Source organism: Candoia aspera, chromosome 18 (genome assembly GCF_035149785.1).
Source record: "Candoia aspera isolate rCanAsp1 chromosome 18, rCanAsp1.hap2, whole genome shotgun sequence".
Taxonomy (NCBI): domain Eukaryota; kingdom Metazoa; phylum Chordata; class Lepidosauria; order Squamata; family Boidae; genus Candoia; species Candoia aspera.
The window spans coordinates 5,042,494-5,067,147 of NC_086170.1; the positions used below are offsets into that span (position 1 = coordinate 5,042,494).

The 24,654-nt window shown below is 44.2% G+C and overlaps 1 protein-coding gene across 1 annotated transcript; it reads left to right on the plus strand.

Annotated features, from left to right (window-relative positions):
* Positions 1-1,957: 1,957 nt before the first annotated feature.
* Positions 1,958-24,629, plus strand: WRAP73 (WD repeat containing, antisense to TP73). Its single transcript, XM_063317469.1, has 12 exons — positions 1,958-2,095; positions 4,370-4,522; positions 6,313-6,429; positions 12,568-12,640; positions 15,147-15,250; positions 16,893-16,979; positions 17,493-17,627; positions 19,476-19,553; positions 21,515-21,620; positions 22,444-22,569; positions 23,114-23,305; positions 24,188-24,629. The coding sequence occupies exons 1-12, from the start codon at positions 2,027-2,029 to the stop codon at positions 24,301-24,303; spliced, it is 1,356 nt and encodes a 451-aa protein (XP_063173539.1). The 5' UTR covers positions 1,958-2,026; the 3' UTR covers positions 24,304-24,629.
* Positions 24,630-24,654: the final 25 nt, after the last annotated feature.

A 24,654-nucleotide genomic window follows, 5' to 3' on the forward strand; every position in this document is an offset into this window, starting at 1 on the left:
ATTTTCCGGTAGGTTCCTACAAGAGGCTTGGCTGAATTTCCGATTGCGGAAATCAGCTCATTGCGTGAAGCCATAGCTTGATTTATTTGTTGCATATTGTATGAATGCAGCTATTGGTTAACCTGGGTTTAACTGGCTGCATGACTCAGCCTTCAAGGGGCAAATGGAGCCCTTTTAGTTAAAACTCCTTTCTAAGACAAAAGGCCAAATTTGAGCTGCAGTACCCCCCACCGGCCACTAGGGGCGCAGTAAACCCAACGGGTTCTCTGCCCGCTGGTGGCCGTTTGGCGCATTGCAGCCCAAGATTTGATCACCCTGAAGCCGGGTTAATAAAGGCCAACTGCTGTGTTCCCACGACGGTGCGGTGGTCCACGAGACTTCACGTCCTGGACTGACTCACGCAATGCAAGAGAAACGAACAAACCCCAGTCTAGTCCGGCGTCACGTGGGAAGGCTACCACATCTGCGCTGCAAAAATGCGGCGGGAAAGAATCATGTCCTTTTGCAACCCTAGCGAATGCAACCCCGGTATTATAATTGCCCTAATTAGCGCATTGGAAATACAATTAAAAAAAACCCCTAGATTTGCATGAAAACGAACAACCAGAACTCTACCGCTTTCCGTAAGCCGGAGACACGCATTTCTCTCCCCGAACTACATCTCCCGTCGTGCCCTAGCTACTTCCGGCCGCCCCTTCTCCGGCCTCTTCCGGCCGGGGAAGAGGCGCCTGATTGGCCGACACCTTCGAAGCGGGCCAGAGGCGGTGGCAGGCGGGAGATGCGGCTGCCAAATTGAGGGGACCCCGCGTCACCTCAGCTGCTGCCCCCCCACTCCAGCCCCCCCGCACGAGGCCGCCTTTTTGTGGGGAGGGTCTCCCTCCCCCCTCCCTCCCTGTGCCAGGCTAAAGGGGAGGCTCTATTCAAGCCCCCTTTGTGGTTAAGCCCCCCTGAATTACAATTGGGGGCACCCCCTTTTTTCCCGCCCCCCCCTTTGAGGGTCTCCCTCGAGGGGCATCTCCCCATTTTCTATCCCTTTGTTTTTTCAAAGATTGGGGGATTTCCTTCCCCCTTTCCTTATTTTAAGGACCCCCCCTCTTTCCCTCCCTTGGAAATAACTACAAATTTTGTGATTAGAAAATTACTTTAATAATTCCTAATTGCAATTTTCCAAGCGGGAGGGGTCGCTGCCCCTTCCTGGGCACTTGCGAGGGACTGAAAGGCATCCTTCTAAAAAAAGGAATTTTTAGGGGGGGAATCTAACCCTAATAGATATTTTAGCAGAGACCACCCCCCAAGACTGCTCTGAAAATTAGGGATCTCCTCCCCCCCCTTTTGAAGTCCAGCATCCCCTTCTCTTGAAAGGCAGGAGGATTTTTAAAATTGTACTTAAGATATTTTCCAGTTGGGGGGGGCTGCATTAATCCTTCCGATTTGGGGGTACCTGATTGCTCCCCTCCCTTTATGAGAACAAACCTTTTTTTTTGGTCTCCAAAGTTTCTTTTTAATGCGTGATTACAATCCTTTTCCTTAGCCTCTTCGTCTGCAAAATTAGGTAATTGCCTCATTCCCTAATTTGAGGGAGCTTTGATGTTTTTGGAGGGGGGCTTCTAAAAATATTTTTAATGCGCTACTGCTTTTTTGACAGGCGCCCCTTCTTGCTTTGCAAAATTGCAGCTGAGGCTCACTGGAGGGACGGCAGATTGCCTGATTCCCTAATTTGGGGGAGCTCAAATATTTGAGGGGATCCTTATAATTATTTTGCCAGCTTCTGTTATCCTCTGGCTCCTTAATCTGGAAGAAAAGCATCTTGTCCTTTAAACTATACGCTTATATATTTAATGGAAGGAGATTGGTTTTTTTTCAGGGTAGGACACTATTTATCTACCCACTATAAATCTCTTTTTTTTCTCTCTGTAAGTAAAACTTCAAAAACAACAACACTGTGTGTTTCAGCCTCTGCAACGGAAGAACGGAAACGGCCCTTCCACCCTTTGGCTGTGGGGCTCTCCTCTGAAGTTTGACCACCATGAATTTTTCTGAACCGTTTAAAGTCTCCAATCACTTGTGCAAATTTTCTCCGGATGGGAAATACCTGGTGAGATGGGGTGGGAAGGACCAGGGTTGTGAATTCAATCAGTGTAGTGTGACCCAAGAGATGTTGTCACTTTTTAAAACTTCTCTGGGTTGAGTGGAGGAGGGTGGTGGTGGCTGAGGCATTATATTAAGTCCTGGTTTGCTTAATGGTGGTTTGTTAGATAAGCTGCCATTGCTGACATTCCTGCAATCCACTAAGCCAGAAACCATGGTTTGTGAGTGAGTTGCAAGGGGCACATTGTGCATTTTGGCCGAATGTGAGTTGTGAAAAGCTAATTCCTTTTATGAGGAAGAACAACACTTGGTTGATATCCTGGAGGGGAAAATCTCTTAATTAAAAGCTTACTTGGTTAGCAATGTTGCATTTTTTTATATGCTTTCAGCATCCCCACTTCGAGTTCATGGGGAGAATTTGCAATAAATTTCACAGTGCGTTTGGGGGAATTGCAGATTTAAGTCATGGGTTTTTTTAAAAAAATGCAGTTGTTTTAAACCTTTAAACCTGTTTTTAGACCTTCTGGATCTCTTTGGGTTTTGGACTATGAATTTATTTTTCATTTCTGCACAGCGCCGCAACTTTTAAGTGATTTCATGCCACCTATAGGAAGTTTCTGAAGATAGGCTGGAAAGCAGAGTCTTTTTCATGCAGTATGCTAAGGCATAATTTGTCCCTCTGGATTTGGCTTAGTGGGTTCTGTGAACCCAGGTGATGTTGGTTTGTTCCATAAACCATAGTTAAGCCAACCATGGCTTAATGTGTGATCCAGAGGGGAAGTAGGTTTGTTTAGGCAGAACTGATGTAGCAACAGCAGTCATATTTCTGTTTGCTGAATTGCCCACCCTCTGTATGGTTTAGTAAATAAATATTTTATTTATTTGAATAAATAAATTTATTTGAATAAGTTCAATTTATATAGCTGCCCATCTCAAACCAGTGACCCTGGGTGGCTAAAATATATGGAGTGATGTCACACATCATGCTAAGATAATCATTTTAACTGGTTGGTTGACGAAGCTATAACTGGGCAGTGTTTACATGTTGCAGTAAGCTATAAATCATGGTTTATAGTGGCTGCTAAGCTTCCTGTAATGAGTGATGGCTGTACAAACATTCGTAATGATGGCCATTCATTCATTCATTCTGTAATGAACGAAAGATGACTTTAGATTAGGAATTTTTAACTGATTTTTGGAAAGCCACACAGATTGGCTTCATGGGTAAGGCCAAGATTGTGTATGAAAAAAATGAAAAAAAGTAAGCTGTGTTGTAATTTAGGATTATGTGTGATTCAGAAGCCAGATGCTTAGCAGAAGATGCTCAACCATCAAAGAAATAGGGTAGTTTAAAAGGAGTCAAGTGAATGAAGTCTGTCTAATGTAGCTGGTTAAAGATATCAAGTAAATCTAGGGGTTTTTTTACATCTCATAGGCATCTACAGGTAGTCCTCGACTTATGGGCACAATTAGGACTGGAACTCCCATTGCTAAGCGAGGCAGTCATTAAGGAAGTCACACCTGATTTTACAAACTTTTTGCCACAGTTGTTAAGTGAATCACCACAGTTGTTAGGTGAATCATGAGGTTGTTAAGTGAATCTGGCTTCCCTCATTAACTTTGCTTATTGGAAGCTGACTGGGAAGGTTGCAAATGGAGATCACATGACCCTGGGATGCCGCAACCATTGTAAATACATGCCGATTGCCAACCGCCTGAATTTTGATCATGTGACCACAGGGACACTGTGCAGGTTGTAAGTGTGAGGACCAATCACAAGTCACTTTTATCAGCACCGTGGTAACTTTGAACGGTCGCTAAATGAATGGTTGTAAGTCGAGGACTCCCTGTGCATTGAAATTTCTATCCTCTGTAAATTTAATCTAGCAGTTGCTAGGGGAACCATTTATTAATGCTAGTGAGTAAAACTGTTGCTGCTTTGGTGTTTTTCTGTTGGTCTTTGTTTTTAAATGTTTTTAACAATTGCAAACCACCCAGAGTCGCTGGGAGTTGGGCAGCATGTGCGTTTAATAAATTAAATTATTATTATTATTATTGAAATTGGGCAGTGGTGAATGGGTGCCTTCTAAAAGTTTTGGACTACAAGGCTCATAGTCTTTTAGGGTCAGCCATGTGAGTTGAGGCTCAAGGTGCAAGCTTCTTAACATCTGGAGGGTTGCTGGTAGAAATACCTTTGGGATTCTACCGTTCAAGGTACGTCACGCATCTGTCTTTACATTAAAAATGGTTAAGCTGAGTTTAAATTATAATTAATTTTCAGACGTCTGGAGTACAGTACCGTTTGGTGATCCGAGATGTCAGCACCCTTCAAGTCCTGCAACTCTTCACCTGCCTGGACCAAATCCAGCACATCGAATGGTCTTCCGATTCCCTGTTTATATTTTGCGCAATGTATAAGCGTGGAATTGTGCAGGTGGGTGCCCTGGGTTTCGGGATGGACCTGTTCTCCATCTGGCTGCTTGTGAAACCCTGGGCCTTTAATTTTTCTGGAATTAAAGCTTGCATTTGGAAACTGAACAAAAAGGAAAACAAAATCTCTTCCAGAAGGGGTGGGGGAAAATAAGTTTTGCAGTCTATTTAAGGAGCATCAGAAAAAAATGGAGCTAGCACCCTCTCGTGGGAAGAGGTTGAATTGTGGAACTGATGGTTTTTGCAAACCCTTGGCTCCTGGTTTGCAAAGTGGGAATAGCAGTGTGCCTTTTCTAGGGACAGATACAGATAGTCCTCGCTTAACAACCACAATTGGGACCGGCATTTCAGTTGCTAAGCAAAGCGGTCATTAAGTGTATCCGACCCAATTCTACGATCTTTTTTGTGCTGGACGTTAAGCGAATCACCACAGGTGTTAAGCGAACCGCGTGGTCATGAAGCAAATCACACAGTTCCCCATTGATTTTGCTTGCCCAAAGCCAGTCAGGAAAGTTGAAAATGGCGATCATGTGACCATGGGGTGCTATGACAGTCATAAATGCGAACTGGTTGCCAAGTGCCCAAATTGTGATTGCGGGGACGCTGCGACAGTCATAAGTGTGAGAACTGGTCGTGAGTCGTTTTTTCCCAACACTGTTGTAAGTCCAAACCATCACTAAACGAATGGTTGTTAAGTGAGGACTACCTGTATGTGGCTGTAAAGGCATGATGCAATTCTGCCAAATTTAGTTCTTTATTTTATTTGATGGCCCCTCCGTCACAAGGGGAATTACAATTTTTCCCTCCTGCAGCCGCCTGGAGGCAATCCATGCTTGCCATACTTGACCACCCCAGTAGCCGGTGCATGAATCTGCTGTAAGAGGACGGTATCGAGAGCTAACAATAATACCTTTCTATTACAAAAAAATAAGTGAACTAGCTCTTTAATAAAAAATAGAGCTGCATGACATTTTTTAAAGGCCAAAACAGTGTACGAAAAAATTCATGCCACCATAGGTTTTTTTTTTCCTCTAGAGTAAGGATGCACATTTCTGCACAGCACCACGTTTTGTGCAATATGCCAAAGACCACACTCTTAATATTGTTTGGGGATAGGGAGGGGGAGAGAGGCACCTGTTCTCCCCCTTAAAAAGCAGAAATGTCCCCCTAAGTGCATTGTTTTTGTCTTAGTGACATGGGGAGAAATTGCAGAAGGCTGTTAATGAACCTTCTGCATGGCTTTTCTGAAATGTGCATTGATCTTGTTCTTTCTAAATCCATCCATCCATCCACCTACCTACCTACACACACACACACACATTTATGTTTATATTTATATTTATATTTGAGAGCCAGGTTGGTGGCTTAAGGCACCAGGCTGGAAACCGGGAGACCCAGCTGGGCAACTTTGGGCCAGCCACTCTCTCTCAGCCCTAGGAAGGAGGCAATGGCAAACCACTTCCGAAAAACCTTGCTAAGAAAACTGCAGGGACTTGTCCAGGCAGTCTCCGAGAATCTGATATGATTGAATGGATTAAAAAAACATATTTATGTTTATATTGATATTTATATGGTTTTCTACAGAAGAGGGAGGAAAAAAAGGCTTACTTCTGTAGCGGGATCCAGTTCCAGTCCTTCATGATGTTGCTGGACCTCCCTGGGCCTCGTGCAAGGATTTTTTGGGCCTCTCTCAGCTGGAGACTGAGAAGCAGGGAGACAGTTGGATGATCTGCGTGGCCGGGTTGGACTGACCTATAAATAAATTAAAAAATAAATATCCCCCCCTTTCCTTAGGTCTGGTCGTTGGAACAGCCGGATTGGCACTGCAAAATTGACGAAGGCTCGGCTGGGTTGGTGGCCTCGGCTTGGAGTCCCGACGGGCGTCACATCCTGAACACCACCGAGTTCCACGTGAGTGGGAAACCTGGGGGTCTTGTCCGAGCGCTCCGATGTTCCTGTCTCCCTCTGAGCCCCTAAAATAGCTGCCGCTGCTTGTTTTTTTTTAAAGAAAGAGACAGCTGCTCCTGACTTTGATTATCTAGGATCAGGGGTGTGGCTGGGAGGTTGGGGAAACATTGCCCAAAGTTAGTTAAGCGGCAGAATTCAGCACTGTGTCCCTAGAAGAGTCAGGTTTGGCCTTAAGGGATCGAGCATCCTGCCTGTTTGGAAACTCCTAAAAGTTGGGAGCCTTCCAGAGCCTCTAAATTAAAAAAAAAAAAAAAATGAAACGACAGGGAAAAGATTAAAAGTGATGCACATTCCATTTAATTTTGATCTTTTGCGCTTTCATATCTTTGTGTCTTGACCAAGGTATGGATTTAAGTCTGTTTCAGTCTACGCATGGACAAATATAAAGAATATGAGAATGCGAAGGGTCAAGATTAAAGTTAGATTGGTTTTAATATGTATTTAAATGGAAGCTTAGGCAGGAAAGGCAGCTGGGTGACTTTGGGCCGGTCCCTTCTCTCAGCCCAGCCTACCTCACAGGGTTGTTCTGGGGAAAAGTGGAGGCAGGAGTATTTGGGATGTTTGCTGCCTTGAGTTATATATATCAAAAAGGCAGGATAAAAATATAATAATAATAGGCTTAACGCATAATAGTTTATATTTTATAAATTTTATAAATTAATATCTTTCGTAAATTGCTTAATACTTTCATAAATTATATCATCTCAGCGCCAATATTAATACATATATCTAAATAAAGTCCTTACTTAACGACCACAATTGAGACCAGAATTTTGGTTGCTAAGCGAAGCGGTCATTAAGCAAATCTGACACAATTGTATGACCTTTTTTTTGTGGTCATTAAGCAAATCACTGTGGTTAAGCAGACCACGTGGTCGTTAAGTGAATCACACGGTTCCCCATTGATTTTGCTTGCCAGAAGCCAGCCAGGAAGATCGAAAACGGTGATCACGTGACCACATGACACTCTGATGGTCACAAATGCGAACCGGTCGCCAAGTCCCCAGTTGTGATCACTTGACTGTGGGGTCTCTGCAGTGGTTGTAAGTGTGAGGACTGGTTGTAGGCTGGTTTTCCCAGCACCGTTGTAAGTCTGAACCATCACTAAATGAATGGTTGTTAAGCGAGGACTACCTCTAATCTTGATTATTTATTCACCTATTTCTGGGTGGGTTCACATGTGTAAACTCTGCCTGTTTGGTTTCTGGCTCATCATCCTGTGCCAGTTCTGAGAAGGGGACAGTCAGAGTCTTGGGCAAAACTGAAGGGATGGGACAGCAGGACAGTTGCCAGTCCCGTGGCTGAATTCGAGTGCGGGAATTCGAGCTGGCTGGGGGAATTCTGGAAGTTAAGTCCACACTTCTTAAAGGGGCTGAGGTTGAGAAACACTGCATGGTAACAAAGATTCTAGGTCAAGAGTCAAGAAATCCTTCTTCATCGTCAGAGCCCGCCCCCCCCCCCCTTGGCAGAAGATCTGCAGTTAGATAGCATTTAACTTGGACGCCTGGCCTGCGCAGGGGTTGGACTAGATGGCCTCGGGGTGCACCTCCAACTCTACTCTCCCTTCATTCCAGAAAAAGACAGACTTGATGAATACTGTGTATTTCCAAACATGCTTTTAGGGGCCTGCCGGGCTGCATGCCGGACCAGTGGCAGCGTCCTATCTTTGCCCGTTGGCTCTGCCACCCCGCAGTCCCTAAACCAGGCGTGTTTGGGACCCTGGTGTGGCTGATCCAGCCCGTCCTTCACTGCCTGCCACAATGCAGCCCTGAAATTTGGAATGAGACGGCCTCCCGGGTGCCACTTCCCAGCGGCAGATGCGGACGGGGGCGGACGGGGGAATATTTCTTACCGGCCGGAGAACTCGCGTTGACCCCAATGGGGTTGCATTTGCACCCAGTTGCCATGTGCACGTGGGGTAGACTTAGTCTATGGCTGTAAACAAGTGGCTATATTAACTTGAACAGACAGCTGAGTGGGATAACTGGGGGGTCTGCAGTGCTGGCTGTTGGGGGCTCTGAATCCATCATCTGTCAGAGCCGATCGAGGATCAGGGTTTTGATAGAGGCCCACGTGTTTCTCAAGTGTGTCGCGTCAAATATGCATTCCGCAAAAGGAGCCCTCCAAACTAGCTTCCGTGAGGGGGAAGGATTCATCCTGCGCACCTGGTTTGCTTTTGCCGTAGCGCAGAGGCGTCTACGGGGGGCGGGTCAAAAAAGTCAAGATGGTGGCCCGAAGGATCGAAGCCTTCCCCTTTTTGCAGCTGGTGGAAAAGTTTTGGGGCTTTGGTGGCATGCTTCCGGCTGCCATCTTTGACACGCCTGGCTTCGGGAGAGGCGGCGGTGAGCCATCGTGGTTTCCTATTGTGGTTTGTGGCTTGGTGTTAGATCCAGCTGCACTAATGGGAATCAGCGACTTTGAGATTCTTTGAACAGATTGGGAACGTGCCCTGCGGTGCGGGGTCCGTGGGTGCGGGGTGGGGAAATCAAAGCTGCCCTTGGCGATCCCAGTTTCCAGCTTAAGCGAGAATTGACGTTCACAGCCAATCTCGTTGCGGCGAGTCCGAACTTGCTGCCACAAATCGCGTTTAAAAGCCCTTCTCGCAATTTGCTTCTCGCAAAGCCGGCACATCCGTAGGGGAGGGCCGGGGAGAACGAATTAACAAGCTAATTGAGATGCTCGTTCTAATCCTCATCCTGCTATTTTAAGGAGTGAAGGCTTGATGTGAGCTGGCTGGCTTCCAGGTTGGCCTGGATCTTATGAGAGGTGCTTCCTTGCAAAAGTTGCATAGCTGTTAGCGGTGTGAAATTTAATTATTTGAATGGGAAGGGGATCCGCCCTGTTTGTCTCTGGAGTGGAGGAAGACGCCTCTTGTTTGGTTGAATGTGTTTGCTTTGGAAAAATAAGAAAACTGAAGACTGAACAGATCCCTCCATTTGGGGGGAAAATGCCAGAACCTTAAAAATACCATCCAATTCGAGAACTTGGAAAATATTTAAGCTCCTTGTACAGACCTACATTGAGTGGATTGAGCTTTGCATACCTGTTAAATAAACTGCACTTGGCCAAGTTTATACAAACCATAAACCAGGATATATGCACTATAATGCTTGGATTTACTTAATGTGCTAAGCCGCAGAGTGGCTGACGTAGTAACTTCTGTTTTTACAGTTCTAGATGAAGTTTGTTGGCCATCCAAGACCAGATACAGGTAGTCCTCGCTTAACGACCACAATGGGGACTGGGATTTTGGTCGCTAAGCAAAGCAATCACTCATTAATCAAATCTGACCCGATTGTATGACTTTTTTGCGGTGGTCATTAAGCGAATCACGTGGTTCCCCATTGGTATTGCTTGCCAGAAGCCAGCCAGGAAGGTTGAAAATGACAATATCGTGACCCTGGGACGCTGCAGTGGTCATAAATGCAAACCGGCTGCCGAGCGCCAAAATTGTGATCACATGACCGTGGGGACGCTTGTGTTGGCTGGGTAATTCTGGGAGTTGAAGTCCACACATCTTCGAGTTGACGAAGCTGAGAAACTTAGGTCTATACTGTACAGTGTAGAATCCACTATATTCTTGAATTCACCCCATGAAACCAATTGGGTGGAGACCTGCATCTAGATGGCCTTCCTCAACTCCAATTCCCAGAATTCCCTGGAGGGCCAAAAAGGCTGGGGAATTCTGGGATACCTTCTGCCCTCTGGAGTTTGGGGAAGACTGGGACACCCTTGTGACTCTTAGGAAGCTGGCGTGGGGTGGTAGTGAAGGTGTTGGACTAGGATCAGAGAAACTCAGAGGCTCACTAGCTAGCTGTCCGGAAGGCTGTTTCATCCCAGTCTACCCTGCAGAGTTGTTGTTGGGGGAAAAATGGGAAGGGGGGGGGATATTCTGTATGTCACTTCTGGAGGAAAACATGGATAAGAATTGAAGAAAGAGCGCGTGTGCTAAAAACACTCCTGTGTTTCTGGCACAGCTTTTGTGCACAATGGCCCCTGGAATTGCAGTACAGGTCGTCCTTGTTTTATGGCCCCAATTGGCACCGGAACGCCCGTTGCTAAGTGAGGCAGCCGTTGTGAGTCACACCCATTTTACAACCTTTTTTGCCACAGACATTAAACAAATCACCACAGTCATTAAGTGAATCACATGGTCATTGTGCGAATCTGGCTTCTCCTACTGATTTTGCTTGTGGGAAGGTCCCAAATGGAGATTGCGTGACCTGGGATGCTGCAACTGTCGTAAATACATGCCAGTTGCCAAGCGCCTGAATTTTGATCCCAGGACTGCAGGGATGCTGTGACAGTCGTAAGTGTGAGGACCAGTCATAAGTTGCTTTGTTCAGTGCCATCTTAACTTTGAATGGTCGCTGAACGAATGGTCATAAGTCAAGGACTACACACGCTGTGTCTGTGTGTGTATATATTTGGTCCAAGAACACGCTGCTCGTAATCCCCCTGAAATTCCTTGCTAACAGGCGCTGCCCCTTTCCAGGGCGATTTGACCCAGTCAAGTCTGGGACAAAGGTGAGTCCGTCAGGAATGCCATGTGGTGGGAGTGTGGGGTTTTCGTGGGACGGAAGCGGCCGCCTTGCCACCTGCACAGCGTTGTCAAAAATCCGGGTGCAGTTCCTGAGCCTGTCTCTTTCTGGAGCAGATCTGTCTAAGTGCTGCGTCTCAGCTGTTTTTTCTTTTTCTTTTTTGGTATTTCAGCAATGCTGCTGTTTTCCCCCTTTGCAAACAGCAGCTGCACGCTGCGCCAGACACTTGATCACGAGGATGGGAGGCTGGCCGTTTTCATTAAGCCAGTAATGTGGGTTTGGAAAAAGTGGGGGTCTGTTTTGGGAAAATTGGTTTAAACAGAAAGCAGCCACTTTGGTCAAAATGTGTAAATTCTTCTGTCTCTGCCTTCTGCCACAGGAAAATTCTCATTCTAAAGTCCTTAGCCTTTGTGGGTCTGTAAATTAAAAAATCAAGTTAAAGAGGGATGCCAGTGTGGCTGATTTAAAAAAAAACAGATCTAAGAGTCAAATCGAGATAGGGCAAGGAAGGGAGACCACTAGGAAATCTCTGGGCTGTGGGTTTTTTAAAAAAATTAGAAAATATCCTGAAAGGTATAACCTATTTATTGATATTTATTGATGAATGATATTATTTATGATTTTATTGAATTTTAAACTGTTTTATTGTGAACCGCCCAGAGTCCCCCGTATGGGGGAGATTGGGCAGTGATAAAAATATGATTAATAAATAAATAACCTTCATGTTTTTAATTCCTTGGTTTATTTATCTGCACTGTATTTTTTTTCTTCCTTATGCTCTTTGTTTGTGTGTTTTCTTCAAAGTGTTCAGTTAAAACACACACACGCACCGAAAACAAAAATATTTTGGAAAAGGGCAAATCACTTCCATAACTACATGGACCAAGAATCAAACATGATTTATATTTTTTAATGGACTTATTAACTGCATGGTAGGAAGTGTCAAAAACCAGCTCTTCCTGTGGTTTTGCTTTTCTGAAAATTAGGATACTGATTCGGTCTCGATCAGCTGTTGAAAGTTCTGCTTATTTTCCCCTAACCTTGTATATGAGTAAGGCTAGAAAAAAAAATTCTATAAAGACATGGAAGTTTGGAGGTTTAGCAGTCACAGAATGCAATAGGAAGAAAAAAAGAGGAGTAGGTGAAATTGCTGTTTAATCTTGGCTGCAGTGGGGAAGAATCCAGCAGTAACTTCTCAGACGGTAAGAAAGACAAAATTGAAGGACCAGTGTTAACGCTGTTTTAAAATAATCTCTCTGCCTTTTTAAAATAACCTCTCTGCCTTTTTTTCTCCGGCAACTTACACACACCCACTGTTTTATTTGTTTGGTGAGTTTTTGTATTTGTACCCTGTTATTTCTCCCCACCTTTGTGCCTGAACTTGGATTGCTGCAATGGAATGGTGTTGGGCTGACTGCTCTCCAAGATGCCTTTCCTGTGAAAACCCAAATCGACCCAGTCAGTTTGGGGTTCGAATCTCTGCCTTCTCCGTCCATCCACAAAGCTAAACCTGCATTTCCTCTGTCTCCGTTTCCAACAGCTGCGGATCACCGTCTGGTCCCTGTGCACAAAGTCAGTCTCCTACATCAAGTATCCCAAAGCTTGTCAGCAGGGTAAGCAGAGTGAACTTAATTTGGATTTTATTAAACGTATTTGGGCCTTCTGGGTCCACATAAATGTGGCTTCAAGAGGGTGGGCGATCGGGGGCCCAGTGGTGCAAATTGGATGGGATGGGTTGTATAAGGGTGACTTTATGAACCCTCAAAGTCGTAGATTAATTACGATCGGTTGAATAAGTAGCCCCTGGGTAGGCTCCCACAATTTGCTAAACCACGAATGTCGGTTTACAAACCGCGACGATAGATACAACTTGCTAGCCCAAACTTGAAGCAAGCCATCTTCTTAGCAAGATGGATGAACGTGATTAATTAAAACAGCCACAAGAGGCTGGATTTTAGAAAAAATTCAGTATGCATTCCCCTTTCCTTGCTTATACTGGTAGATAGCAAAGTTTTGCTTGGCGTGGCAACTCAGGGATTCAAAGTGATCTTTTTTGGGCATCAGGCTTTCATAGAATCAAAGTTTATAAGGATTGGGGGGACTCCAGAGATCATCTGGTCTGACCCCCTGCCCAGGGCGAGAATTCTGATTTAGTCGTTGAAGGGATGGCTTGGAAGGGGTCTTGAAGATCCCCCAGTCCATCCTTTTCCAACCTTGGCAGCATCCAGATGCATGGACTTCAATTCCCAGAATTCTTAGCATAGCCATGCTGGATGGGGAATTCTGGGAGTTGAAGTCCAGTCATCTGCACAGGAGTCTGCACGATGGTTACATGGTATTTTGATGATGCCCTCCCGCAATCTTGCTTTTATTTATATTTTAAAGTTTTTAACAGCTGTGACTTTTTAAGTTTTAAGTGTTGGTTGTACACTGCCCAGAGTCACATTCAGTGAGATGGGTGGCCATATAAATGTATTAAATAAATAAAATCAATAAAATCTAAAACAGCTCTTCCTATTAGGGATTTTTTTGATGTCCCTAGTGAAATGGACCACAGGTAGTCTTCAACTTACGACCATTCTTTTAGCAACTTTTCAGAGTTACGATGGTGCAGGAAGATGTGACTTGTGACCGGTCCTCACACTTACGACCATCGCAGTGTCCCTGCGGTCACGTGATCAAAATTCAGGCACTTGGTGACTGGCTTGCACTTATGATGGTTGTAGCATTCTGGGATCATGTGATCGCCATCTGCAACCTTCCCAGCTGGCTTCTGACAAGCAAGGATTTGTTTAATGACCGCGGGGATTTATCGACTGCAGTGATTCACTTAACCGCTGCAGCAAAAAAGGTCATAAAATCAGGCGTGACTCACTTAACAACCACCTCACTTACCAACGTAAGTTCCAGTCCCAATTGTGGTCGTAAGTCGAGGACTACCTGTACCTTGCATTCTAAGCCCTTGTTTTGAGAAGTTTGCATCAAGCTAGCGACTTACCATTTAACCCCCTAGTTTTATTGAAGAACCTGCATTAAATAATTTAGGGCTTGCTACATTTTTTTAATGTGCGGCTCATGCTTTGCTGAGAGCTTACCCTGATCGTGTGCAGAAGAAACTAAGTTAAGGAACTGGCTGAGTTTCCACATACTGAGAAGTCACGATTTTTTTAAGCTGTGGATTACTGAACATGGCTGATGCTTGGTTAGCCGGTAATGCTAGTTAGGACGATGCAGGACATCCACGCCAAAGCCGCGTGCATCACATCTATCTGCAAATCCTTAAGGGACTTTTCACGGGATCATGTTACGGTCGAAGAGGGAAAAAACACAGCTGTTTTCGTGGGGGGGCAGACCGGCCCAATGCAAGTGCTGGAGTTCCATAATAATGCCAGGCCAGGAAAAAAACAATCCCACATTGCATTTTTGTGTCATTTGTAACCTGGCTTTAGTAGCAGACACACTAAAAATCTGCTCGGTCAGCTGGAGCTCATCTGTCCAGTTTGTCCATTTAGGAATTATTACGGAGGTTAAGAAGATGATCTTCTGGACTGCATGATTTGCTTAACAACCATGTGGTTCACTTAACGCCTGTGGTGATTCGCTTAATGACCACCACAAAAAGGTCAGATTCGCTTAAGGACTGCTTCGCTTAGCAACCAAAATTCCTGCCCCAATTTTGGTTGTTAAGTGAGGACTATCTGTAAACTAACAGTAAACCCACTCACTCTCGTATAGATGATGTTCCCTAGTTGGGCCATGAAATGTCTGCGAGGAAACAGTCTATCTTAGAACCAAGAAGTTCAACCCTGAGCTACAGACGTTCTCCTTCCTTCCTTCCTTCCTTCCTTCCTTCCTTCCTTCCTTCCTTCCTTCCTTCCTTCCTTCCTTCCTTCCTTCCTTCCTTCCATTTATCTGATTTATAAAGCCATCCATCCCACTTTTACATGACTAGGCGGCTTGCAATCAAATAAAATAAATAAAATACACATAATGATGATGATATTCCTTCTATCCAAAATTTGTTTTCCCTTTTCTGCCGCTTCCTTGGTATTATTCATCATTTAATTCCCCTTTCAAGGAAGAGATACATTTTTATTTTATTTCCTTAAAACCTTGCAGGCATCGCCTTCACGAAAGATGGCCGCTACCTGGCCCTGGCCGAACGGAGAGACTGCAAAGATTATGTCAGCCTCTTTGTCTGCAGCGACTGGCAGCTTTTAAGGGTAGGAGATCCGTTTTCGTTGCTCCGTGACCCTTTTTCTGATGATTTGCTGGGTTCATCACCATCATCAGTCTTTATTACCGTCGCAGACCAATACAGTGGTGTTATTCCGTGAGATAAACATAGTCAAGCTCAAGGTATTAGCAACATGCAATAAAAAAAATACTAAAAATCCGTTAAAATACACTACTTACCTATCTGACTCTATATGTGAAGTCTAAGGTGTGGCCCATTTTAACCAGTTAAGAGTGTAAAATTTTAAGAGTATATGAGATAGGAGGTGTAAAACATGAGCAACCGCTTTGCAACTATGGTATATACAGAGATAAAATTACAAAGAGTTTATAGTTTATATATATAATTTATAATTTATATGTATGAGACATTACAAAGATTGGCCTCTCTCGGTGACAGAATGACATTCCATAGGGAAAATAGAGTGATTTCGCCAATCGTTGTGGGCATTTTGCATCCAGTGGCGTTAAAAATCTTACTGTCAGCCCTAACTCAAAATCTACATATATTGTCATCTACTTCCAGGCACAGGGTAGCATTAGGGTACCAAATATACGCTATACGGATGAATGCATCTTACATATTACAAAGGATATGAACGGGTGGATGGGAGTCATTATGACACACAGCTTGGGTATACAACGATTCTTTGAATTCTAGTTTGATAATCGAAGAGAAAAATAGTTTACAAAGGAAGTAGCCATTAAATATACTAGCCAACATTGATTGATTTGCTGGATTCATATCCTTCGTGGCAGCCCCTTGTCCAGTTTTTTTTTTTTTCTTGCACTGGGAGGTGAGTTGAGCTGAGAAAAAGGGACTAGTATCTTCTTGGTCCCAGCCCCACACTCTGACCTCTACCTTGGATGTGTACATCCTCCTCAAGCAGGAGTAGTCTATCTTGGATTTTTCTTTCATTCGCAGAGGATTGCTCCATCAAGGGCTGTGTTGTGTGCCTTGGGTGGGCGGGGCCAAACCAGTGGTGGGCGGGGCCACACCCAAGACCTGTCTTTCCTGCCCATCTCATTCCTGCATGCGAAGAAAGAACAAGCTTGTTCTCTCTCCTTTTTTCTGCCTTTTAAGAAACTTTTTGTAGCATCTCAATTTTGTTCAACACGTTTTGTCCATCCTTTTGTTAACCTGCATAAAAACATATACAAATGTTTACATGTGCACGTATAAGCACCAAGTAACAACGTGATGGAGATTTCAATATCACATAATTTAGCTTAAGGCCGAAACCTTTATTACGTAAAACCTTGCTGTACGCTCTTCCTTCGTCTCCTCATTTCCAATGTTATATTTAATTCTGAATGAAAAAAATGGTGGTCATAAGTTGAGGACTACCTGTAATTGGGATATAGATGTGCCAATTTAACTGGAGTCAAGGGCCAACGATGTAAAATTTTCCACTGGCATGAATCTAGCCAGTTTCTCCTTCTTGGGGAATTGATTTCCCCTTCTTGGGGAATTACTGATTTCTGAACACCGCTGCTACCTCTCGTTCAGGGGGCAAATTTTCCAGGATAAACCCCGCTGTTGTTAAAGTTGCATGCTGTCTGCTAATGGGTTGCAAAGTCTGGTTGGTTCTTAGGGCTTGATTTCCCTTCTTTCCTCTGTTTCCAAAGCATTTTGAGACCAACACCCAGGATGCTGCAGGAATTGAGTGGGCGCCCAACGGCTGCGTGTTGGCAGTGTGGGACAGCTGCCTCGAGGTGAGAGAATCCACATGCACCACTTCCACTAAATTAATTCCAGCTGTTGGGTCAGCCTTGCAAGGTAGTCCAGACAGGAAGCATGCCCTGATGAGCTAATTCTACAATTGTGAGGCTACATTACAGAATCTTGCCAGTCTGAAAGTATCTCTCTCCCCGCTCACCTTTACAGCCCAATAAACTAGGGGGGGTCCCTTCTGAGATGCTTCCCACGCCCCTTTTCCTTCTGTGGGCTCAGCTGCCTTTTATCTGGCCGTTGCCTAGTCTGCAGCTCTTCTTCCTGTCTCCCAGGGTCATTCCCACAGACCATTACACCTTCACAGCAGTGGTGGTGTGTTCTGTTGCTTAGTGTCAGTGCAGCGATTTGACTCAAATTGCTGATTAGCGCTGGGCACACTTGCTTTTTAAACATTCGGCATCTCGATCGGTAGATAGTCAGCAAGCAGGTGTGGGCGAATTATGCAAAGTTCTTGAGATGGCTGGCTTCTGCAACTTCACCCTCCTCTTTTTCAGTATAAAGTTCTGCTCTACTCCCTTGATGGACGTCTCCTTTCGACGTACAGCGCTTACGAATGGTCCTTGGGCGTGAAATCTCTGACTTGGAGCCCCAGCAGTCAGTTCTTGGCAATTGGCAGCTACGATGGAAAGGTGAACTGGGCCAAAGGAAAACGCTTCCCGTTGCACAGCTGATGACAACACAGAGTCCAAAATTCGTCCTGAATCCTGGGCCACGATGTGCTTAAACGATTGGCCAAATTAACTAGAAGCTGGGCTTGTACGCCATGCCAAGTGCTGCTTATCTCAAATATATCACTGTTGCCAATCACGGTTTGTAGTCTTACAGTGTCCTAAGCTAAGTCCAACCAAGTAACCAAGTTTGTACAATATGCTAAGCTCTCTTGTGGCCAGGTTTAGCTACTTGGGCATCGGCGAGTCGGTTCCCAGGCTGAGAAATGTTCTGGAAATCATGAACATCTGCAAGGACCTTCCTTTGGTTGTTACTGAGAGGAGATTTCACCAGATCCCTTAGCTGGAACATGTCTGCTCTGGTGATCCCCAGTGTCAGCCCTTTGAGGTAGTCCAGACAAGAAGCATGACAATACTATCTCTATATTTTTTATAGGGTTATATTAACAGAATCTTGCAAGTCTGAAAGCATTTCTCCTTTTATTCTCCGGAAAACTAGGGAGGGTCCCTTCTGAAGTGCTTCCCGTGCCCCTTTTCCTTCTGTGGGCTTCCCGTGCCCCTTTTCCTTCTGTGGGCTTCCCGTGCCCCTTTTCCTTCTGTGGGCTTCCCGTGTCCCTTTTCCTTCTGTGGGCTTCCCGTGCCCCTTTTCCTTCTGTGGGCTTCCCGTGCCCCTTTTCCTTCTCTGCCTCTTATTCAACCATTGTCTAGTCTGCAGCTCTCCCTCCTCCTTCCAAGGTCATTCCCACAGACCATTACACCCAGGGAGTTGAGGATATCGGCTATTTTATTACAGTGCAGTAGGGCCCTAATGGGCCACTCTAATCTCTCCGAAAGAGAGGACCTAGAGAAGATGAAGGGTCCATCTTACTTCTCTTGCACCTCCAGACGGATGTCCACAAGGCCAAGGCAGGAAAGACACCGCAAGGATTCCAGGAATTCTCTATACCTGTTTGTGGTATCAGCTGGTTATTGACCACAATACAATTTTTATATATATATAAGCCAATGTTTCTCAACCTTGGCGGCTTGAAGATGGGTGGACTTCAACTCCCAGAATTCCCCAGCCAGCAATGCTGGCTGGGGAATTCTGGGAGTTGAAGTCCACCCATCTTCAAGCCGCCAAGGTTGAGAAACACTGATATGAGCAACCAGCTTCAGTCTTCCCTGTTATCAGCAAAGAGACCTGCCTTTCCGTTTCCACCCTAACAGGATGTATTGATTCTAAATAGGAAATGGCTGAGTTGCTGGACGTCTTGTGACTCCACCCCATTCTTTTCAATAAATCTTGTTAAAGAAGAGTTTGCAAGAATTATGCGTAGACATGTAGCAGTTTTGGCAGTCTTGATGGTGGCTAAGGTGGAGGTCTAAAATGCAATCCCTAGTCATGGCCTGTTGATGGTTAGCTTACGATCCAGGGCACGTTTCAAACCCAGACTAATGGCCAGTTTAAGCATCCAGTAATATTTTTACTATTTTAGTAACAGATTTGTTTCTTCTGTCCCCTTTCTGTGGGAACTTTGCAATTAAAAACAAAAGCGTCCTGTGGGATGGTTGTGTGCAGACATGTAATAACTTTTCCTACCCCATTCTGTAATCCCGTGTTTCTCAGTGTGCTGGGGAATTATGGGAGTTGAAGTCTACATATCTTAAAGTTGCTGAGGTTGAGGTCTAATCTTGGTTGGATTTTCCGATTGATTGATTGATTGATTGATTGCCCCATGTTTTACCATGGGCTTGGTGTTCTCCATCAATCAATGTATTTATCTTGAACAACAATCAGAAACATCGGTGCCTCTTTCTTTTAACCAGGTACGGATTTTGAACCACGTGACCTGGACGAAGGTTGCAGAATTCGACCACCCGGTTGATGTCACTAACTCAAAAACCGTAAGTAAGATTTCTTGCAGGTTGGGGAAGGTGATTAGTTGAAAATAATGGGAGTTGTCATTGTATTTACTGTTTGCGTAATATTTTTATAGTAATTTTATTAAAGATTATACTAGTAAAAACTAATACAAACTAAAAGATAGAAGGATAGGAAGACAGAAGGTACAGAAAAGAAAAAATGGAAAAAGTAGAAATAGAAAAGGGAGAACATAATAAAAAAAGAAAAGAAATATGTAAAGAAGTGACTTCCTTACTAAATTTTAGTAATTTATCACCTTCTCTTAAAATACAACCAACGATCTCTTCTTCCCATATCCCATCTCTTATCTATAAACAAATCCATAACACATCGCCTTTCAGTCCTGGTGTCAGCAAAAGTCCAAATAAACCAACCTTATATTCCTTCCTTTCACTTCTAACAAATCTTAACCTTTAGTCCAAATAATGTCGTAGAACTTGATTCCTTTTCATTTTTTCTTTGTCCCTTCTTACGAGATTCTTCAAAACTTTAACAAGCCTCTTTGTAAATCCAATATAGGAAAATTATCCAGGTCGCTTTCTTGGTTTGTTATTCGTATAACCCTTTTAATTATTAAAACATTATTTTGTGACATCTTTTTCCATGTCCTTCTTGTAGCCTATCATTTGTAAATCCGCTTTCAACTCAGTCTCGTCAGATAAAACTTGTTCCTCTTCCATAACATCTTTTAGATACAGTCTCTCCATAGAGGAAGATGTCTCTGTTGACACTATTAAAATTAACTTCTGAGTCCATTTTTCAAAAATTTCCTGCAATGTGTCCAATGTTAGAATATTTTGCTCCATTCTGTAATTAAGTCGAGTTTTCTGTGTTCTTCTCCTTTAATCTTTAGTTCCCTCTAGTGTCCAATTTTTAAAACCTTACATTTTTTAAAAATAATTCAAAACTGAAGCATTTTCCCACAGGAAGGATTCTTTATCATTAATTCTGAAATCTTATTTCAAATTTATCTGGACCCTTGGTCTAATGGTAACTTTCTAAAATCAAAGTTTTAATCACCCTTTTGCTGTTTATTTCAATCAGCCTTTTTAAATGTTCTTATTTTGTTGAGATTCAAACAAGCTACGAAGCCTGCAGGCAGTTTGGGATTAGCGTGTTGTGCAAATTAGTTGTAAAGTGGGTATTTTAGAACAATGGGAAGAAGAAATTCCTTCTTGGATTTTTAAGGGGGGCAGGGGAGAAATGTTTAGGCAGAAATCAAAGTAGATGTGAAACTTTTAAAGCTGTTTTTACAGATATACAGGTAGTCCTTGACTTACAACCACAATTGGGACTGGAACTTCTGCTGCTAAGTGAGGTGGTTGTTAAGTGAGTCACACCCGATTTTACGACCTCTTTTGCCATGGTTGTTAAGTGAATCTGGCCTCCCCCGTTGACTTTGCTTGTCAGAAGTCGGCTGGGAAGATTGCAAATGGCAATCATGTGACTCCAGGATGCTGCAACTGTCATAAGTGTGAATCAGTCGCCGAGCACCTGAATTTTGATCGCATGACTGCAGGGGATGCTATGACGGTCGTAAGCGCAAGGGCTGGTCATAAGTCACTTTTTTTCAGCGCTGTTGTAACTTTGAATGGTCACTAAACGGATGGTCGTAAGCGAGGACTACCTGTAAATAAATTGAAACGGTAGTCAGTGGCGAACCCCTCCTCAATACTTTTGAGACGGGGACAGGAATAGACCTAGCAACCCATTTATCCAAAGATCTCTAGAAGAAAAAAGACCCGTTAGCAAAATAAATAAATACATCCATCTACTCTGGAAATAATTTTGGCTTTAGTAGCAAGACAAACATTTCTCTCATTAATTGCTGAAAAAGGAAAATTAGGCAGGTGAGTTTTGTCTGAATGGGAGCGAACAGTACCCAGCTGGTTCACGTTCTGCTCTTGCAAATGATCCTGGCCTGATTGGACTTTCCGTCTAGGTTGTCTACAAGGAGGTAGAGAAGGCCCCTGCTGTGAACCTGCAGAAGTTGACTTTCCCCCCCAGCCAGAGAATGGCGAGTGCCCTTTTCAGCACAAAGACAAAGTGTAAGTTCAAGGTGGCAGGGCGTGTTCGCCTGGGGAATTCTGGGAGATGAAGTGCACCCATCTTCAAGTTGCCAAGTTTGAAAAACACTGGGTTATGGAAATGTGAACTAAAGAAGTTAGAAAGGGTTGGAATATTTATTTATTTACAGGTAGTCCTCGCTTGACAACCACTATTGGGACTGGCATTTTGGTCACTAAGCGATGTGCTAGTTAAGCGAATCCGATCCAGTTTCACAACCGTTGTCGCAGCGGTCATTAAGTGAACCATGTGGTTGTTAAGCGAATCACGCAGTTCCCTATTGATTTTGCTTGCTGGAAGCTGGCTGGGAAGGTCGAAAACGGCGAACACGTGACTGTGGGACACTGCAGTGGTTGTAAATGTGAACTGGTTGCCAAATGCTCAAATTGCAATCACGTGACCATGGGGATGCTGCGATGGTTGTAAGGGCGAGGACTGGTTGTAAGTCGGGTTTAGCGCCATTGTAAGTCCAAACCATCGCTAAATGAATGGTCATTAAGTGAGGACTACCTGCATTAGATTTTTAATCTGTCAGCCTTTAGCTCTGGTCAACTTAAAAGGGGCATACGTAGCTAATGTTCCCATCTCTTATTTTCCCCATAACAACAACCCTGTGAGGTGGACTAGGCTAAGAAGAGGGACTGGCCCAAAATTACCCAACTGGTCTTCATGCTTAAAGGACTAGACTTCATAATCTCCCAGTTTCTAGTTCAGGATCTAACCACTATGGCAAACTGGCTCCCTAGTTTGTCTAGGGAAAGTGGGAGGATGAGGAATAAATCTTGTTTTCTGCTTCAATTTCAGATGACGCTGTCCAAGCCCCCGTTTCTTTGCACCACGTCAAACCTCCAGCGGACCGGGCGAATCCTAGAATTGGCGTTGCAATGTTAGCTTTCAGTTCTGATAACAGTTTCCTCGCAACCAGAAACGGTCAGTATTTTTGGAGGCAGGCTGAGAACTGACTTTGCATTCATGTCCTACCAATGAAGTGAGCTGCTCGGCCACACGACTTCAGAACTTAGCCTTTCTTTGCACCGTTTGCTGTGAGAATTTTAAATAATTGAAAACTAAAATCAAGCCCTTGGCTAATATTTCTGAAAGTTGAGTAGTAGATAGCACTCAGAATGGGCTAATTTCCCACCTACTATATAGTTATATACACCCTACGTTGTGACACCTTGCCTTCTGTTGTAGGTTCCTTTCATTGTGGTCAGGCGCTGTGCATGATTGTAGTGTGTTAAAACTTACATTGAGACCCTGCAACTGTTGCAATTTCAGTTGCTACAGTAGCCAGCTTCTTTCAGATAAGTGACTAATGCCCCAAATCACCATGAGTGAGACTATCAACAAGGATTTCCTTAGTCCCAGCTCAGCATCTTACCTGGTTCACCATACTGGTTATGAATGCTTAAATTAAATTAGTTTGGCTGTAGGTCAGGCCCCATTTCTTAAACGTGTGGTGTGTCTCTAACAGACAACCTCCCAAACAGTGTCTGGATCTGGGATGTTCAAAAGATGAAACTCTGCACGGTCCTGGAGCATTTAGGTCCAGTTCAACTGTTCCAGTGGGATCCCCATCAATCTCGGCTTGCTATGTGTGCTGGGAATTCTAAAGTGTATCTCTGGTCTTTAGCTGGATGTACATCAGTACAGGTACCGATGGAAGGTAAGAAAAAGCTGTAAGTTGCTACGTTTGGGGTGGGCAGCTCATGCTGTTTTGGGCTCACTTAAAAAGTGGGAAATGTCGTCTCTGGATAGATCTGTGCTCATTTCAACCATTCCAGGATTGGCTTTGCAGTACAGGTAGTCCTCAACTTATGACAATTGGGACCAGAACTTGTCACTAAATGAGACGGTCGTTGAGTGAGTCACACCCAATTTTATGACCTTCTTTGCTGTGGCTGTTAAGTGAATCACCACAGTAGTTAAGTGAACCACTTGGTCATTAAGCGAATCCAGCTTCCCCCATTGACTTTGTCGAAAGCCGGCTGGGAAGGTTGCAAATGGCAATCACGTGACCCCAGGATGCCAGTTGCCAAGCATCTGAATTTTGATCACGTGACCGCAGGGACACTGCGACAGTTCTAAGTGCGAGGACCGGTCACAAGTCGCTTTTTTCAACGCTTTCATAACTTTGAATGGTCGCTAAACAAATGGTTGTAAGTTGAGGACTACCTGTAGTCCTAAATTGTTGGATGGTTGCTTGCCACTGATTGCTGCTGAGACAGAATGCTGAGCAAATGCATTGCATAGGCCTTAGAGCCTGCTCTGAAACGGGAAAACATATCTGAGAATTGGAAATCAGCTTGTAGCTGATAACCCCGGCATTTATTTGCACACGCTGGAATTCACACCCAAGGACGGACCTGTTCACAGCGCCCAGCCCGTCAGGGAAACCCTGCTGTGGTTTGGTGATGCCCGTAAGGCACCTTTGGCTGCCGGATACCGCTTTTTTTCCCCCGTTTCAGAGGGTGTAGCTGAAACGGTGGAAAATACTGCAAAAGAAAAAAGAAGCGATTACCAGTATTATTTTATTTTGTGTGCGCAGGTGACTTCAAGGTGACTTCACTTTCCTGGCACCCCAGTGGGGGCTCCCTGATTCTTCTCAGCAAGGACAATTTCTGCCTGTGTTACTTAGAAAGAGAAGGAGACGCTGCGGAATAGCTACACCCAAAGCGAAGCTAAGTGAAAGATTTAAAAAAATAATCACTTGCTCTTACTTCCAGTTCTCTGTTAGGAGGAAAAAAAAAAGGCCATCTTGGTTTGTTAGTCCCTCTTTCGTTCTGGGGACAAACATGTACTTTAAATCTGTACATCAAAACGGACAGGCCAGAGACTTAGTTTTGGATTTATTTTCCACAGAACGCCCAAGCCATCTATGGAGTCCCCCAGCAGTAGGAATCTGGTATTTGAACTTAAAAGATGTGTGTTTCATGGCACGCCACCTGCATTGTTTCTCCGGTTTTCAATAAAGGTGTATGTTCTGTAAAGTGCAGTCAAAATGAGATGGCGGCA